This window comes from Archocentrus centrarchus, chromosome 14, assembly GCF_007364275.1.
Source record: "Archocentrus centrarchus isolate MPI-CPG fArcCen1 chromosome 14, fArcCen1, whole genome shotgun sequence".
Lineage (NCBI taxonomy): Eukaryota > Metazoa > Chordata > Actinopteri > Cichliformes > Cichlidae > Archocentrus > Archocentrus centrarchus.
Window position 1 is genome coordinate 17,425,439 of NC_044359.1, and position 19,142 is coordinate 17,444,580.

Here is a 19,142-nt window from a genome sequence, read left to right on the forward strand (position 1 = left end):
TCCATCCATACTGCTCTGGTTCTCTGAGGAAATCTTGTGGGATGAGCTTGAAAACAATAACACGGACTGATAACTTTCCCGAGGCAGCTGCTGGGGTTGTTACTCCCTTTGGATCTTAGAATTAGAGCACTCTCCATAGTCAGCGACTTATGGTAGAATGGTGAGTCAATGATGCAAATAGGTCCCGTGGTACTGAGATGCTAATAATGAGCGCCAAGGGCACAGTGTCACTCAATAAATCAGGGCTACACTAGCTACTTCTGTTGATCGAATGAAATGGCCATGAAAAATGTAGCGGGGAAGTTTGCTTCTCCCACAGGACAATGGCATGCAAGGCCACCTTGCATTCAACACAATATGTTTATTTATTTTTATCACAAATTTAGGTGTCAGCAACCCAGAACAGATGTTTATGCGGTGCAACAACAGCCCCCAAAAACGAGGCTTATATTACATGTGGTTTCTTAGGTTGTTTGGAGGGTTTGTATGTCAAAGTATCACTACATATTAAATGCATTTTTCTTTTACTATTAAGGGTCATCCATATTGTAACACCTGCCTCAAACACTGAACATAATAATATTGTATATTATATACAGTAATACCAGGGGGGAGTTTAATTCAAGAATGTTTATTGTAAAGCAGATGATTAAACAAATCAAATGTGCTGCTTCGGTGGAATGGAGAGAGAGAGAGAGAGCGCAAAGGCTCAGCTTATTAGAAAGAAGATGGAAAGAGGAAACACGACAATAAAACAGGATGTAACAATATGAAATGCCAATAAACAACTCTGATCCAGTAATATGTAACTGAGACCAGAAAATGAAACTCTGTAAATGTTTAAATATTTGCTTATTACATGTGTTGCGTGACTCCTCTAGTGGTACCATTATGTAATAATGCAACAATAAAGTAGAGATGATACTAGTATATTGTGTTCAGGACTCATGAGCAGCTGTCCCTTTTTTTAAGGAACAAATATGAGCAATCTTTTTCTTAAGATATGGCTTCTTGTACGGAGCACATTTTTGGTCTTCACATTGAGAATAGTGGTCAAAGTGCAAGTAGCTCGAGTATCTTGGTCAAATAGAGGGCTGTGTGAGAAGCTGGGCAGTCATTCAGTTGATCATTTAGTCATCTTGAGAGCTGGCAAATCAGTTGCTGCAGCACACTGAGCTGCGCTAGTTGTCAATCTGAGCTCGTTCTTTGCCCTCTGGTCAAACTGTTAAGCTGGCAGGGTGGAAGTATATAATCTGACAACTCACATTACACGAGGCAGTGGAGGGACTGTTCCGCCATGCCGTTCCAGCAAGATCGCCGCCCAGATGCTTAAAACTCTGTGTGGCTTAAAAGCTAGAAGTGTGTGTCCAAGATTACCCCCCCCCCCCCCACACACACACACACACACACACACACAAAGGCAGAAAATAATTTTTTTTCACAAAGTTCATTGTGTGTACATCATTTGGAGGTAGAAAATGAGAGGGAAAGATAAGCTGAAAGAACTGATGTGTGAGCAAATGAGCCTGAAAAAATGCACCCTGTTTACACAAACTTTATTCATTAAACTTATGTGATAACCTACACCCAAGCACAAAAGCATGTAAGAGAATGACTCACACTGTGCACTAAAAATGCTGATTGTGAGTTGCTATTATTACAGTCCAAATCAGGGAATGATTACAAAGTGCATTAAAAAAAAAACTGTAAGACTGGCTGAAGTTTTATCTTTGGGATTGCTTTGATTATGAAACTGCTGGTCTGATTACATGATACTCTTAATATTAGCATTATAAATTTTCTGGGATCTCTTTGCTGTAAGTGATTCTGTAAAAAATCCAATTGATTACAATTCTAAAAAAGTGTAATTTTCTTTGGTTCTGTTTTGTGTAGAAGTAATATTTAAAATAAAATGGGACAAATGTGGTGCTGCACAGTGAGGTGACACCTGACATTTTTGTGTGAGTAAATTTAATTAGTCTGATGATAATTGGTGCACTAGGTTACAATCACAAATATACTTTGTGATACAAGAGATAGTTTTTTATTGCAGAAAATATAAATTAATAGTAAAAGGTACATTAGGCTGCTCCCTTATTTCCCAAGGGGTCGCCACAGCAGTTAGATCCACATGTGTGATTTCAAACGTTTGGACGCCCTTCCTGACGTAAACATTTATCTGGGATCAGGCACTGGGAGTATAATAAACTGTGCCCCCCTGTGGCTAGGTTTGTGTCTCCTTGTGAATTGGGGATCAATTATGTATGAGGTGAATGTGTTAACCACTAACAATATTGAGATTTATATAACTGCATCTTACATCTTGTATTTTGGTTTGGTTCCCAGACAGTTACCTGAGCTAACTTACCTAATGGTCCACAGTACTGTCCGATAGGTTAAGTCTGATCAGAGTTTTCATCACATGATACCGTCAAAGAACCATCTCAATGCCCCCAAATTAATTTAGTGGCATGATGACAACCTTGTCCTTTTGTGTGAAGCACTTATACATACTTCCATGTGAAGTTAAAGGTCTTTGCACTCACTGCAGTGGATTAGGAGTCAACCAAGCCACACATCCATTTTACACTCATGGTTTGTTTATGTCTCTGTACATGATTGTGTGAGTGTTTGTGTTTGTCAAGAATGAAGAGTGTGTACGATTTTTTTTTTTTCCTTCTCGGGGTCACTTTGCCTCGAGGTCCTTCTTGTATTTTTATTTTTTTATTTTTCCAGGCCCACACTCTACTTAAGCTCTGAACCAATTTAACACAGACCAGGAGCACAGCAAAAAGCTTGACAGAGTCACTCAAATCCCCATCTGCGCTATATTGGGGGCATGACAAGAAAAAAAATGAGGGTGAATGATAGAGAAGCGGAAAGTGGCCCATGAGGAGAAAGTGGGGTGGGGTGGGTGAAGGGGGAATGAAATAGATCTGCATGGACAAAGAGAGAGAGCGCGCAATGTGTATCTGTCTGGTATAAAAGACACGGAAAGAGGAAGAGTTGTTTGAATTAAACTGATGTTTAATTATTATACAGCCATTAAACTGATGTCTAAACTGGAGCAAAAGTCATTCATCTCACTTGTTAGTAAATGAAACAAGTCTTTATCAAAAACAGATCAGACAAGTTTCAAAGTTTGGAGCCAGAACCACTGGCAGCCATATGTATTTTCCATTTATACAGCCATTAAACTGATGAAAGGATTGTGGAATTGAAGGGGATGGGCCAAATCAATTCATTTGTCACTTTCTAATTTCTCAGTTGTTCAGAGGCATTTGCCAACAGCTTTTAAAAAGTTGTGTTAAGAACAGTAATAAAAACAGACCATGTCGATGATGAGCTCCAAAAATTATGCAGTGCCACCTGTTAATATCACAAGATGTAGACAGCATGCCAAAATGGCTTTCTCAGAACAAAACCAACTTTAGGGATTTGTTAATTACTTCAACAAGGAAAAATGAGGGAAAAGGTCTCTCTGTGTGTGTGTGTGCATGTGTGTGTGTTATACAGCTATGAAGAGAAGCAATTAAGACAAAAGGAATTCAAAATGGTGACGGCGATTACAATTTGCTTACTCTCAACTCGGATTTCAATAATCAATATATCCATACTGCACGTGCCAGGCTGAGCAGCACATGTCTAAAGCTGAAGCTGTGCAAGTGATTCAAGAGGTCCATTGTGGCGCTGTGGAGTATAGCTCACCACAGAAAAAGCAAAGTGAGAGGCAATGCCAGTGTTGTGACAAGCATGTCAAAATCTCTTAGGCATGAATAAACATTCTCTTTCACAAGAGATTATTCTGCTTTTGTCATGACAGAAGCGTGTACCGTCATTCTCGTGAATGTGCATGTGTTTCGTGTGTGTGTGTGTGTGTGTGTGTGTGTGTGTGTGTGTGTGTGTGTGTGTGTGTGTGTGTGTGTGTGTGTGTGTCTGAGAATGAGAGAGAGAGAGAGCGCAAGAGAGAGAGAGGACAGTCCAAAAAAAAAAGGATGATTAGGTAGTCTATGTAAGAGAGGTGAAGAATAAAGAGCAAAAAGTGTGCAATGAGAGAAGAAAACCGAGAGCTGCTACAAAACACTGAAGATGAAAGAATAAATAGTGAATACACAGAAATGATTAGGAAAATGAAAGACTGAATGTTACCCTGAACTAGGAGGTATTAGACAAGAGATTTCTGACACATTGTTAGAAATACTGCAAAACTAGCACAGCATACAGCGCACAGCAAAACAAGACACATATCCATCTAAACAACCACTGACACAATATTTGTAATTTTGGTATGAGGACATTTAAAGTGAGTCAGAGTTCCTCAGTGGAGGAAGAGAGAAACAACAGAAAATTAACGCAACATCAGACAGATTTTGTAATCGTCATTATTTGTGCCGGAGGTTTCTTCCTGTTAAAAGGGAGTTTTTTCTTCCCACTGTCACCAAGTACTTGCTCATAGGGGGTCGTTTTGAATGTGGGGTTTTCTCTCTAATTATTGTAGGGTCTTTACCTTAAAGAGCCTTGAGGCGACTGTTTGTTGTGATTTGGCGCTATATAAATAAAATAGAATTGAATTGATTTTTTTTTTTTATTAATGAACCAAAACTACATTACTCTTTTTTATTTGTTTGTTTTAAATTTGGCATATAAACTGACACTAACATGTCCATTCTAAAGTACTGTTTGGTCTGTTGTTGCTGTTGGCCATAAAATGAAAATCATAGCATGCTTTCATAAGGTATTATAGGTGCATAAATGCAATAAATGGGATACTTTGGCCTGTTGTTAGGCATTACAATGGCATCATACTTTATCACGCATAATTATATTTTTTTGGCTATAAATTAGATGTTACTGCTGTGAGGAAAAGAAACAAACAAAAGCACAGACAGACAGAAATTTCTTGTATTACAATAAGATACCTCATTAACCACACCAGGTGCAGCCTGATTCACCATGCAGGTCTTATTGGACAGCACTGGTGCAGTGTCCTTGACACTGTCCCAGTACTCCAACAGTGGGAAAAGCCAGCGGTCAAAAGTCAGTTTTCTGTTTTTACAAGGAAGACTGATGTTTATGAGGCAAGGGACCAGAGCGGGACATCCATCGATTTCATGCGCACCCTCCACCCCCACCAAAAAAAAAAAAAGGAATCTGTGGGGAGAAAATCTACTTAATGAGGTAAGATCAGCACTGAAGAGAGAATATGAGGATAAAGGTGTTGAGGCAGCAGGGCACAAAAGAAAGACTGATATAGTTTGGCTCCTCATTTATTAGCCCACCATAACAAATAAAGGTCTGCCATGGGAACCCCAGCCGGTGACAGATGTATGCTTGTGTGTGTGAATGGATGTTTTACACCTACTGTAGCCCAGATTAGCTTTGGTTATGTGACATGGACAATTTTACATCCCTGCTAAAACAGCTCAGTTAAAGAGTGAGTGTTTCTGAAATGCGCCCTTGTAATGCAGAATTGATTGGTGTCGCTTGATAGGGTGCAGCGGAATGAATATAAAATGTAATCAATGAAATGAACAGTTACGACAATCCAAGCAGGTCATGCATTAAGAGCATGGTACAAACATACAGTCGGAGGAAAAGTAGGACAGTGGTTAGCGCTGTTGCTTCACAGCACAAAGGTTCCCGATTCAAACCTGTTGGTGAGGGTGGGCTTCCTGCGTGGAGTGCACTCAACCTTTTGCCCTGTGAGAGCTAGGATGTGCTGTCTTTAAAAGCATCTTGTGTTGACCCTACACAATCTTTATTTATGTATAAAACTAAAGATGCAGGGCTGGAGCTCAAGCTAAGTCCATCCTTCTTATGAGAATGATCAAACTATTGTGTGTTTGCATGGCCAAGTTAATAGCAGCAGTCACAGGAAGGGGCAGAGGGTTAGTAAGCTCTAAGATGGACGATGGAGGCAGGGTGCTGCCATGGGCTGCAGAGAGAGTGAGTACAAAGGTAAATGGGGGCAGCTTTGATAGCTACTGCAATAACCACAGCTGCCACTGAATGAGCTGGAATGATGAAGAGTAATCAGTGTTTGACGCAACTCTAAGAGACACCGCAAACATGGGTAGTTGATAGATGGCTAAAAGGGAGGATGGTGAATGGAAAAGACAAAGCAATTCATTATATCAAGAACACTGTAGCTGTCTTTTTTGTGAAATTTGGCAACAGCTTTTGGATCTCAAGAAGACTGATGATAGCTAAAATATCAATCAATCTGGACCCTTATGAGGATCCTTATTTAAGTGCCTAGTTAAAGCAACTAAGGGAACTATTTTCAGTACTGATGTATTCAAAGGGTGAAAGGAGAATGTTAGAATGTTTCTGTCTTTTTTATACGTTTTTGTCTGTTTGATAAGTGACTTATACTACCAGTTGATTATCTTATTATATTATAATAGCTGCATATCCATTTTTGACTACTCACCTAATCAATTAATCATTGCAGATCTACATTCAACTTTAACCTGGCTGGTGTCCAGAATGGGAGATCAGGGCTCTCCAACAGGGATTTTAAATGAGGGCTGGTATCTAATGTTGGGAACTGCTTGGCTTAATGGATGAAATGTAGCTCACTAAGACCCAGAGGAGACGCAACAGTAATTTCAGTCTGGACACAGCTACCACATTAGTTGTCTGATCTAAGAATCAATGGGATCACAACCAAGTATCTCCAGAATGACAGTCGTCCATAATAGAGTGGTCATACCAGGTACATTAAAGACCTCCCTGCTGAGTGGTGTACACAACCCAGTGAAAACAGATGTCTCCTTGGACTGCCTTTTCTGGGAGCTTCCTACTCATTGGGAAGATGAAAGCACTGAATCAACTGTGTTAGTTTTTTTCGGATCGTTTCAGAGGGAGGGGGGGATGGGGGGGGGGGGGGGGTTTAAAATCAAAGGCAAGGTCAGAAAAGAGCCGACTCTCTGCCCAGTACTCACCACGGGAGAAGAAAGAGAAAACACGATGTGCTTCTGATGCCAGTTTCAGAAATTAGAAAAGGGATTTCTAAAGCTAATAAGATTTTAAAAGTCTTTAAACACAATTTATTTTATACATCATGTGCCTAATAAATGGATTAGGTTGATGCCAAGTACAATTTAATTTTAAAAATCAGTTACAGATTTCAACATTTCTGTCCATGTTGGTCAAAAGGGAACAAATAATCAAAAACAGGAGAAACTAAGGTGATCTTTCTGCGATACATCACTATATGCAGTTAATCCTGAAAAACATCAGCGAAAGGGTGGTACTGCCGCTCTATTAAAAAGGTGTTTTCATTTTTTATTAGATCAATTATTTGGCAAGAGTGTAATTTATCACATGGTGGGGAAAAAAAAGAAGAAAAAAACAGATGAGAGCCTCAAAACCTGTTTTATGACTTTTGGTACTTTTAGTAATTAGAATCTAAATAGGTTATTAGGTTTGAGTGCTGCTGGTACATCAGTCTTTTTAATTGACAGTTTGCCCCTTCGGAAGTCATTTGGCGTCAAATAAGTTTTAACTTTGAAGCTGATTATCAATTTGCCAGACTTGAGCGGACAAACTGACTTTCCTGTGTGTGTGTGTGTGTGTGTGCGTGTGTGTGTGTGTGTGTGTGTGTGTGTGTGTGTGTGTGTGTGTGTGTGTGTGTGTGTGTGTGTGTGTGTGTGTGTGTGCATCTTAAAATCTTAAAAGTGAAAACAGAATTAAAGTGATCAAAAAAAAAATGGCGCAATAATGAAAATCTGCTAATAGAGTTTTGGTTTTAACATTGTTGTGTCCCTTTCACCGCTATGTAAGCGTTTTCAATTTACCTCAGAGTATTATTATTATACATATACAGAATTTTTTTTGAGCCAATACGTATCAGAGAGACAGGGAAGAACAAAAGTCCCCATCCCCATTTTCTCCACTTCCATCTGTCAAAAAAGGCAAATCCTTTACGAAACTCTTTTGAGTATCAATCCAGAGGCAGGCTACAGCCTCCTTCAAGCTGCATCAAAGAGAATATCTGGGCACTCTCAGATAGCCGAGTGATAAACCCCTTCACCTGTGCAACTCTGTTTGCCACAACATGTATACAGTAATTTGAACCATTTAATATTCTCCCCCTTTTTTTTCTTTCTGCCTGAGGAAAAAATAAAATAAAAATGTAATTAAAAACATAAAACTGATGGAGAGCTGACCTCTATAACTGAAAAAAAAAAAAGTCAACTTTTTTTCTGAAGTTCAGAAAAACTTCTGATGTTACTTGATCCAGTAACATATACAAAAAGAAAACTACGAAACTTTAAAAAGTACTAAAGTAAAATCATGTTTAATTCATGGCAACTTTCAGCTGACTGTGGCAGGCAACTGCAGATGAACTGGGAAACGCTAGTGTAAGTCTCTAAAATAACGATAATAATAATCTGTTTGATTTTGTTTTTAGTGTTTCTTTTCCACTTTAGCTTAAAGTAACGCGTTCTGATGCCTAAAGCGATCAAGTGGCAGAACTGTGGCAGAGGATGCGGTTGGACATCCTCAGACCTATTTAACAGCTTAATGCATAAACAAACTGAGCTCTGTAAGTGGGAGCCAGTAAAGAAAGGTCATTGCTGTGGAACTGTGTATTGAACTGGCTCTGCGGAGAGAATCGCAGTAATGCAAATATGGAGAGAGGAAAGCTGGCATAACTACTTGACACTGTGACTCTGACCCTAGCCCTGAGCTGAAAGAAATAGGCTTTCACAGCTTTTAGGTTTATCATATTTGAAAGTGTTGCTCTGGGGACCCAAGAGATCCATTTGTGTCTTACTCACTCTGACAGAGCGGAAGAAAAGCTTTTGAAAGTTACCATTTAAGAGGCTCCATAAGGTTGGCAAAAAAATAAATAAACAAAAATAAAATGTGGCAACAAATTAAAGAAATAAGATGAGAAAAAATAGGATATGTTACAGATGTAGTTTCATCTTTTCTATTTATTTTTGTTTGAAAGCGAAATAATACTACAAGAGGACAATACTATTATGGTCATTAACTGTAGTAGATTTTCTAGTTTATACTTAGAGACATTTAGTAATTGCACATCTACGTACTGGAGCAGCTGCTGAGTGAAATTCTGAGAGAAACTGAGGAAAATGACCAATTGTGTGTCATTCTGCAGCAGCCAGATGAGCTGCACGGCTCAAACCGGGACAGCAAGTGTTATTATATTCAAGTCTTCTTGATCAAGAACAGGAGCGCTTCTTTCCAGTGATAGCCTAACCACTGCACCACCTCTGCTCTATAGTGATTATGAATAATGGCTGTAGCACACCACTGAGAGACATGCCTTCCAACATTTTCTTTGTCTGTCAAGTACAATAATTACTTCACATTTACAGACACACATGATTCCCATAACATCTGACCAATTTCCAACATTTTCCATCTCCTGCTGGTTTGCATTCAGACATCAAGTTTAAGCCTAATGTGCTGACTGAACATCCCTAATGTGGATTAGCTATGCCTGGTAGTGTCTGGAAGGAATCCTTGCCTCTCTAATATGATATTCCTAATAGTGCTGCCATGTTTGTGTGAGTTATTGCACAACTGTGTTTCTGTGCTGCGTTGACATGAAACCATGCACTCCAAAATAACTATAGCTTTGCTTTCTATTTTAACATCCATACCTTGAGGGAGTATAAAGCATGCTTAATACTACTCTGACCTGGAAAACTGGAAAAAATGAAGCTGTGCCACAAAGTTTGGAGCTCTGTTACCTTCAAATCGAAGTCATAATAACGCGAGTGGGCTGCTGTTGGATAATACTACAGACTGTTCATGCTGAGAGTGCAATTTTGCTAATGAGAGATAGTCAAGGAGTGACGATTTAAACGATTTACAATAGAGAACCGGTGATCCCTAGTAACCTTGTGGTGATTTGTGAGTGCAGGGATATGTAGTTAGGAGAGGGAAGGCATGGCTCAGACCTTAGTCAGTGCATGTGTGCATGTTGCATAAATTCCTATGTAAAAATGTTTGCATGGCCATTGTCAAAATCTAATTTAATGCATATAAAGTCTCAAACCATGAGAGGATTCTCAGCAAAACGAGCATGTTAATGACGTGTTTGTGGCGGTTAAAATTCCAAAATTAGACTGATCGTTAGGGTTTTTAGGGTGCAATTATAAATGATCTGAATACAGCACCTGATGAAAATGCCTAGTTTCCTTGTCCCAGTGTATGTGCATAGCTATTGTTTCCTAGAAAAAAAATTAACCCTGAGCCACAGCCTTCAGCGCCAAACCACAGATGATTTCATCGTTTCATCTCAACTGAATTGGAGGCTGACAGAAACAGCACAATTTCCACAGTGATTGATGTTTGTGACTGGAGCTTGACAACTGGCAACACGGTACAAAACAATTGCTTTGCTTGTCAGTGCAACTCTATTTTTGTTTAAATGTTTCAACATCAAACCAAAGTTGAAGCCTAAGCATAGCCTGGTACCAAGCCAGGTATTAGAACATCATTTGAGGGCAATTTTCACTTGCAAAAGGGATCAAACATGTGCCAGACACGGTGATGGAGAGAGACATCAAAGAGACAGAGGCCTGTGCAACATAACAGTGTGTTTGTTGTTGTGTAAACACCAGCAAAACAATGAAAATCACTGCAAAAAAGGAAAGAGAGGCAGGTAAAAAGAAATAATAATGCGCCCGTGTAATAATTTTACTTGATTCACTTAATCTCAACAGACTTTAAAAGCCAAGAGCAGCATAATTGCTTGCTTCTTTCAATTTAAGTGTGAAGGGAGGAGAAAGCAAAGTACGACAAATGTTCTGTTGTTGGCTGCAAGAAAGATTCTTCAAGGGTTAATTTAGTTCTTAAAGAGGGGTTGCATGAAGTACTTATCCGTTGTCGGTGTATTACCTTCAATAAATGGCAGCTGAAGTGCCGACCGTCATTTAGTGGATCACCATGAAAGCTAAGCAATGTAGTGATGAGGATGGGGTCAGCAGGAAAATGTATTATTCATTTTTTTTTTTTAAACTCCCTGTTATAAATATACACTGCACTCTAGCTTTCTGAGTCTCTATTATTGTGTGAAATTGGCATTTTAAAACATTACTTTACACATTAGTTAAAGCATTAAAGTCAGATAATAACACAGACTAAAGCTGCATTCACAGTGGCAGTGATGTGGAGACCAGAGGCCACAGAATGACTATTTACACCACCAAATAGCTACTAGTGCATCTACAAAAAAAATTGAATATCATAAAAAGTTTTTTCTTTTTTCCTAATTTAATTTTTTAAAGTAAACTTTAATATAAGAAGAAGAGGAAAAATGACTTTTGATTTCAGAGGGAAATTCAGATGTCTGACATAGTTCATCTGCTATTTGTATGATAACTGAAAAGCCCAACGGCCATGGGTATGAATGATTTTCTGTATCTCTCTGCTTTACAACAGAAAGAGACGAGTCTTCCAGTACTGATGGTTTTTTGTTCCATAAAGATGCCGAAAAGTGGGTGATCAGAGTTGTTTAGGATGGCTTCTGTGGTGATAGCTGGTTACACTCCACTGGTGGTAAGACAGTCGTGCTGTAAGCTTCGTTGACATTGGCATATAGCAGATTAAGGTTTTTATTTTCTCTGGTAGGACAGTCAGCAAATTGTGTGAATCCAGTCAGGTGGGAGGAGAGAGAAACATGACTGAAGTCTCCTGAAATTATGAAGAGTGCCTCTGGATGTTTAGTCTGTATCCTAGCAAAATTTTCATGGAGAACTTCACATGTAGTGATGGGATGTGTAATGTAATCATGTAAATGCGTCCTCACGTCAATGGAATTGATAAGCGGAATCATTAAGCAAGCAGACTAATGATTCCAAGGAATTGGAACTCGATTCCCATCCCTATTCACATGGAACTTCAGCTGTTGCCTTGGGTGGGATGTACACAGGTGTTGTTATGATATGACTGACAACACATCTCCTTGACAGTGACACATGCAGGATTACACCAGCTCTAGTTCACAAACAAAGCCAGACTCCCACCTTTTTTCTTGCCACTAGCTTTAGCATCGCTGTCTGACGGTATGAGGGTGAAACCAGATAGATCCACATTAGAGTCTGGATGTTCTGATTCAACTGTGTTTCCATAAAGCACATGATACTGTACTCACACTATATTTTCTTCAACAATGTCTCCAGCTCATCACTTTTGGGGCAATGAGTCGACATTTTCCATGATGACTGCTGGCAGAAAAGGCTAATATCTCCACTTCCAAGCCTTTAGCTTTGCACCAGCAACAAAAACCGAAACCTAACAACTCTTTATCACAGCTGCAATAGTGTTGGTATCTTCCAGATTTGCTCGATTTCAATGAAAAAAGCTCTTCTCCTGATCAAACTCTTCTCCACACAGAAGTATCCATCAGTACTTTACAATCAATCAATCAATTAATCAATCAATCAATCAATCAATCAATCAATCAATAACAATTTAAAAAAATAATAAAATAAAGTTTGAGTAAAGAGAGCTACCAGACTTTGCTGCTACCAGCTGAAGCGCATTTTCTAGAATGTAACTATATTCATTACATGTAAAGTGAAATATTTAATTTTGATGATTGTAGCTAATAGTTAAAATCAGTATTTCTTAAGACTGATCAGAAAGGGTTCTGGTCAGGTAACTTGTTTGGCCAATAAAGCACAGTAATAACATGGTAACAGTTTGGTTCTGTGGGCAAGTGGTAAGTCCTGCTGGAAAAGAAAACCTGCAGCAGATGGAAGCATGAAGGGCTCTAAAATCTCCTGGTAGATGACTGCTTTGACTTTGGACTTGATAAAACACAGCAGACCAATACTAGCAGATGACATGGTAACCCAAATCACCGCAGACTTCAAACATCTTGGATTCTGTGCCTCTCCACTCTTCCTCCAGACCCTTGGACCTTAAAATACAAAATATACTTTCATCTGATACTGTAAGAAGACTTTGGACCACTGAGGAAGGACACGTTCAGTGTCTTAATATTAGGAACAGTTGAAGCCCCATTCCTGAAGATGTCTGCCCAATGGTTTATGAAACACTGACACCAGCCTCAGTTCACTCCTTGTGAAGCTCCACCAAGCTCTTGAATTCACAGAGATGAACTCTCGAAGCTGCAGTCATCTCTGCTGCTTGTGCATCTTTTCCTACCACAATTTATCCTTTCAGTCAACGTTCCATTAATATGCTTTGATCCAGCACTCTGTGAACAGCCAACCTTTTCAGCAATGACCTTCTGTGGCCGTGGAGGGTATTACCATCTGGACTCAAGTCAGATGTCTTACTGGTGACTGTGGTTGTGTGTACTGAACAAGACTGAAATACATGGTATCTATACTGTTTGAACAGTAATTTATTCCAACTCAAAATGAAATGTTCTAATGATTTGAGATACTAATTTTCTGATTTTCATGTGCTATAAATAAATGAATATTGAATATATATATATATATATATATATATATATATATATATATATATATATATATATATATATATATATATATATATATATATATATATATATATATATATATATATATATATATTCATTTTCAAAAATAAATAGTATATGGTAACCTGTTAATGTAAAAAATTTTTTCCATGATTTATGCAGTGCTAAAATTCTGACATACACATATTTTGGCTATACTGACATGTGAAATGATCACTCAGAGTGAAGGAAAAGATGCCTGATCAGCTGCCACTCCTTTAACTGAGAGAACACAGACTGAGAGGGCTGTTGGAAGTAGCAGCACAGTTTGACTGAAAGGTACAGACAGTTAACAAAGCTAAAAACTGGCTTTGTGCAGAGGCAAGGTGGAAACAAAGATGTGCTGTTCTTTGAGCTGAAACCTGAAAGGCACAGTCTCGCGTCATGGGAGGCTCATTAACCTGTTAAAATGAGCTGCAATATGGGACATTTAAGTTTTAAAACTCACACGGATCATCATTTAATATGAAAACTATTAATCAATTTATATGCTCTGTAATCAGAGCAGATTTAACACAGATTAAAGGTGTGGCACAGTTTGAACCCCCACATTAATTTTGACAAATGCACATTTTCTGTTTTTTTAGTTGTCAGTTTTAGTGAGCCAAATTATTGCAAAAACCAAAGTCCATTATTCCATTTTCAAGCAACAACAGATGGCAGAATATAGGAAAGAGACTGACAAAGGAAAATATAAATATACCTGGGGAAATAATACCAGGGACTACTACATGCAGCAAGCTGATTGTTATCAAACTTTGGGGGAAACATAATTCTGACAACCAACTGCAGTAATCACAGCTTAGGCATGACATACATACATACATATTTCCTCTGTATCTTCTTCATCCTAAATTTCTTTCTAATTTATTTTGACAAATTATGATTGAGTATCGAAGTGAATTGGACTTTTTAAAATCCTAATATTTTCAAATAGCTTCAGTCTTTGTTAACGGTGTGTGGCAGCTCTCCGCAGTGTCAGTGTAGCAATGTAACACTAAGTCAGTACCTTTGAAGAAACAGTCCTTGCTGTGTACCACGTAGATCCGTCTTCTTTCCAGGCAGGCAGTGCGGTACACCTCACAGTGGTTCTCATAGAATCTGCCGTCTGAGCCACACACTGGCACAAAGGAGGGCCGGCATTTTTCCTGGCAAACACACTCTGCACGGCCAGTTTCTGCCATCAACACACACTGTCGACCCCGTCCGCAGTAGGTCCTCCGGCAGGGGTCTCCATCTGGATCAGACAGGGCTGGAGGATCAAGAGAGAAAAGGGTTTTTATTTTCAGGAAGAAAGCCAGAGTACTGTATTTAAGTTCATCACATCTTATAAGAGGGAAAATCCTACAATTATTACTTGCATATATGACTTAGAAACAGTTACAAGGACAGAGATAGAGATCAGCTGAACTTACAAGATGCAAAAATGAAATAGATTTATCTCACTAGCACAGATAGACAGAGACAATAATATTGCTTCCACATATATTTGTGCTGCTAGAAAATAACATGGTGTCTTTGATAGTCACTGACAAGAAATTGTCTTTCTGGAGGAAAGCACCAAACCAAAATTCAAAGGCAGTTGTCACGGTTCGAGACTCTGAAGCACTAAAATAATCAGTGACAAAATCACTGCTTGGACACAAATATATTTCCCAATATACATCTGTGAGTAAAAAAAAAAAAATGTAAAAAAAAAAGAATTACATTAATCCTCATTTAGACAAATACTGACATTTTTTTTAATTTATTTATTTATTTAACCTTTATTTAACCAGGAAAACAACATTGAAATTAAAAATCTCTTAGACAGCACATGTGGTGTTCATTGAAATAAAATAAACATAAAATATGTTTTGATAAAAAATATCTTTGTATGAATTATACACTATGCACCAAAAATAGAAAAACTGTAAACTCATAACAAACACCTCCAATCGTGATGACAATTATGACAGTGCTAACAAGGATAAACCTTTTTTCAAACACAGTCAACTCTGTACAACTCAAACTGCAGGCTGCCCTTATTAACACCTCTGAGCAATTTGCACATACATGAGCACATCATGTGTACACACACACACACACACACACATATATATATATATATATATATATATATATATATATATATATATATATATATATATATATATATATATATATATATATTAGGGGTGGGACTCGATTAAAAAAATTAATCGAATTAATTACAAGCTTTGTAATTAATTAATCGAAATTAATCGCATTTTAATCGCATTTCAATATTTAACATGATAAATATTAATTTAAGTTTAGTTGATGAATGAATCAATATACATAAGCTTAAACTTCAAGATTTTGTTTATTTTCCCACCAGTCTACTACACAGACCAACGAAGGGTGGAAGTGCTCCTGTGATAAACTCCTGAAATTAAAGTTAAGCATCATAACTGGATAGTTTTATTCAACATTAATGTCTCACTTGTTATAGTTGGAAATTAATCATTCTCTCAGCTGTATTCCTTGATGTTGAAATGTGTTATGCTTGTTTTAACAGCTTATTTTGAATTAAAGATTTAAAATTAAACCACAAAAAGGAGAAAAACTTCGTTCTCCGTTTAATCAGCTGCTTTTACACAGCTGTGCTTCACACTCACGGTTGCTAGGCGACATGAGCTACGCAGAGGTGACGGCAGCTGATATGAAGGCTAGCTGCTCACTTCCGGCCTTTGTGGGCTGCGAAAGACGTGGGCCGGGTCCTTCGCAGGATGCAGCCCCTAATTTGGACATTGTGCGTCGATATAATCTGTATGCCGGGAACTCGCGCACTGAGAAACGTTCCACAGTGCAAAGTGCGATTAAAATGCGTTAAAAATTTTAACGCGTTAATTTCCCCGTAATTAATTAATCGAAATTAACGCGTTAAAGTCCGACCCCTGATATATATATATATATATATATATATATATATATATATATATATATATATATATATATATATATGTATTTTACTGCCTTAGCTACTTTATTGCCTATTAACACAAATGCACAAATGCACTACTCACTCGCTTCATTATAACAACTCCTTGTGCCATTTCCTGACCTACACACATATGCAGGAGCACATGCACACAGTCATCACCACTATAACCACTCAGTGCCTAGGGCACCTTGCTTCTTCTTCTTCTCACTGATTTAATCTATCTATGCTTAAAGGAAGTCAAAAAGCTGCTGACTCAGCCAGATTCTCCACCTTGGATTGATGTTTCCTGACTCCATGAGCCTGACCTGTGGCTCATGTGCCTTGGGGTTATTACAGTAAAAACGAGATTCTCTAAAAGGTACAAGCAAGGAATTTGCTGCTTCTCAACCTCATCTGGCATGTGCCAGTGGTAATATATTAAACATACAAACTTCAGACACTTCCTAAAATGTACATGTATTGTTTTTTTTCATATGATTGTGAGAGAGCCTCATTAATTAAAGGCAAACATGAAACTCTCCTACGCAAGCACCCACAGTGTTGAATTTATTGGCAGAGGCTTAACTTCAGCATTCTGCTTGATGATTAAGATTAATTCTATAGTTTCATTTGCAAATAAATGCATTTTACAACGTAAATTAATTTAAAAAAATATGTAGATGAGAATTTTGACTTATTCTTTTGTATAAAGACATTTGCAATTAGGACAATTGATGGCTGAATTAGCCTCTAAGAACATAACTAATATTATGGGACTTCCAGAGCAGGTAGTAGACATTCAGACCAAAACTCTTCTGATGTCTAGTCAGTGTTTATGAACACAGATAAAACTGAAATTCCATTTGAAGTGAAGTGAATATGTAGTATCTATCTGTTTATGGAAACCACCATTAGCGTAGATAAGAATCCCTGAACTGTCCTTTCTGTTACAAAAATATAAAAATGTCAAAAAGTGCTAAAACATTAGGAGTTCTGCAGCCATTATAGGACTATGATGGGTGTTTATCATTTAAAATACATTAAGACCACACAGAAAACGATGTTTTGGTGTAAAAGCAAAGCTTTAAAAGCCCTAATTTATCCTGCTGTTTCTCCTTTTAAACTTGCAATCATTTTGTGTCTCTTGTTTAACTTTGAAGTCATCAAGCTCTATTATTTGCCATGGAAACCAGGGCAAACTGTAAAGGACATGACTGTTCGCTGCAGCAAATTGCATGGCATTAATAAATTCAGTGTCAAGGTAAGAAAGAAAACAACATTAAAAAGGAAAGATAATTTTCCCATTTAAAAAAAAAAAAAAAACTTGCAACAAGATCTACAAACTCTAAAGTCACAGCTTTTAATATTTAATTCCACTTTAGCATACTGTGAAGGATGCTTTGCTATTACAAGAAAATTAAATATATGTGTTTACATCCCAGGGAGATTTAGTAGCTATTGTGTTTGTACAGTTTTAAGGTTGAATCAGGCAGGATGTTGAGAAAGGGTCAACTTTATTATCCCTCTTTTGAATAAGGCTAAAACCATACTGGCTTAACTTAAAAGAAGCCGGTTCATGCTCCTATATTCAAACTGCTGAAAAGAGAAATTGAATTTGCCTGCAGTATAATCATATCTCAACTCTCAGCATATTCAATAATCGAGGTAATACACTGTTGTCGAAGGACAAAAGTGCCTTAATTGCATAAAGGGGATTTGAGGGCCAACACACAGAGGCACACACACACACATGCACACAGAAACACATACATTAACACACCAGCACCCTCCTACTCACTTTTAGGTGTCAGTATGTAACCAAACATACACTCAATAGTCACTGTCTAATACATACCATCTGTGCTTGCAAACACTGGAACATGGTCAAATATGAACGCACACAAATGCTGCTGAAATGATTAGACCTTCTGTCAACAGAAATAATAATTAATAGTCAAAAATTCAAAATAACTACTGTTACAGAAAATCAGTGTGATGGCATCGCTGTAGGATTTTGGAATATGTGATTGCCTTTTTCATTACACTTGACATTTTCTACTCTAACACTGTAAACAATTAATAGAAATTAACTGGTAGAGTAATCGGTAATGAGCATATTTTACATCTTCAGTCAAGCACAGCCCACAGGTATGTGCAGTCTGACCTGACTTATTACTCTGACTACTTCTTTATCATAATTAAGTATTGGGAATCAAACTAAGCCGTGGCTTGGGGGTGTGCCAGGTAACTACCCCGATGGGAATGTGAGGGGGGATAGAGAGAGTGAAGACAGACTCAATATCCAGTTTACTAATTGTTCTGCGTGTTTCGGCAAAGCATCTGTGGGAAATGCAAAATAGCCCAGCTCCCCCATGACCTTGCTGTTCATGTCAAGGTCGGGGACGATTACAAGATCGTTTGTATTCTCCAAGCATGAGAGATTAAATGCTTAGCAACAAACATCCAGTGGCGGTTATCCGCTGGCGGTGGTTCTTCTTCTTCCCCTAGCTTTCTCCCTCCCTGCCTCATTCTTCCTTTCCCATTTTGTTCAGAGAACAGAGTACATGAACAGCTGCCGCTCAAACAACAGAAACAATAGTGCCTAAAAATTACATTTACAATACACAAGCTGTCTGACATTTAGCTAAGTTGTACCACTTGCATTCATCCTCACCATAAGTCGTTTGTCTCACACTC

The 19,142-nt window shown here is 38.0% G+C and overlaps 1 protein-coding gene across 1 annotated transcript in view; it reads right to left on the bottom strand.

Annotated features, from left to right (window-relative positions):
- fstl4 (follistatin-like 4) overlaps positions 1–19,142 on the bottom strand; it is a 226,459-nt gene that overhangs the window by 114,311 nt on the left and 93,006 nt on the right. The window contains exon 4 of the mRNA XM_030745510.1: positions 14,511–14,753. Coding sequence (XP_030601370.1) covers positions 14,511–14,753 — 243 coding nt within the window. The remainder of the gene's footprint in view (positions 1–14,510; positions 14,754–19,142) is intronic.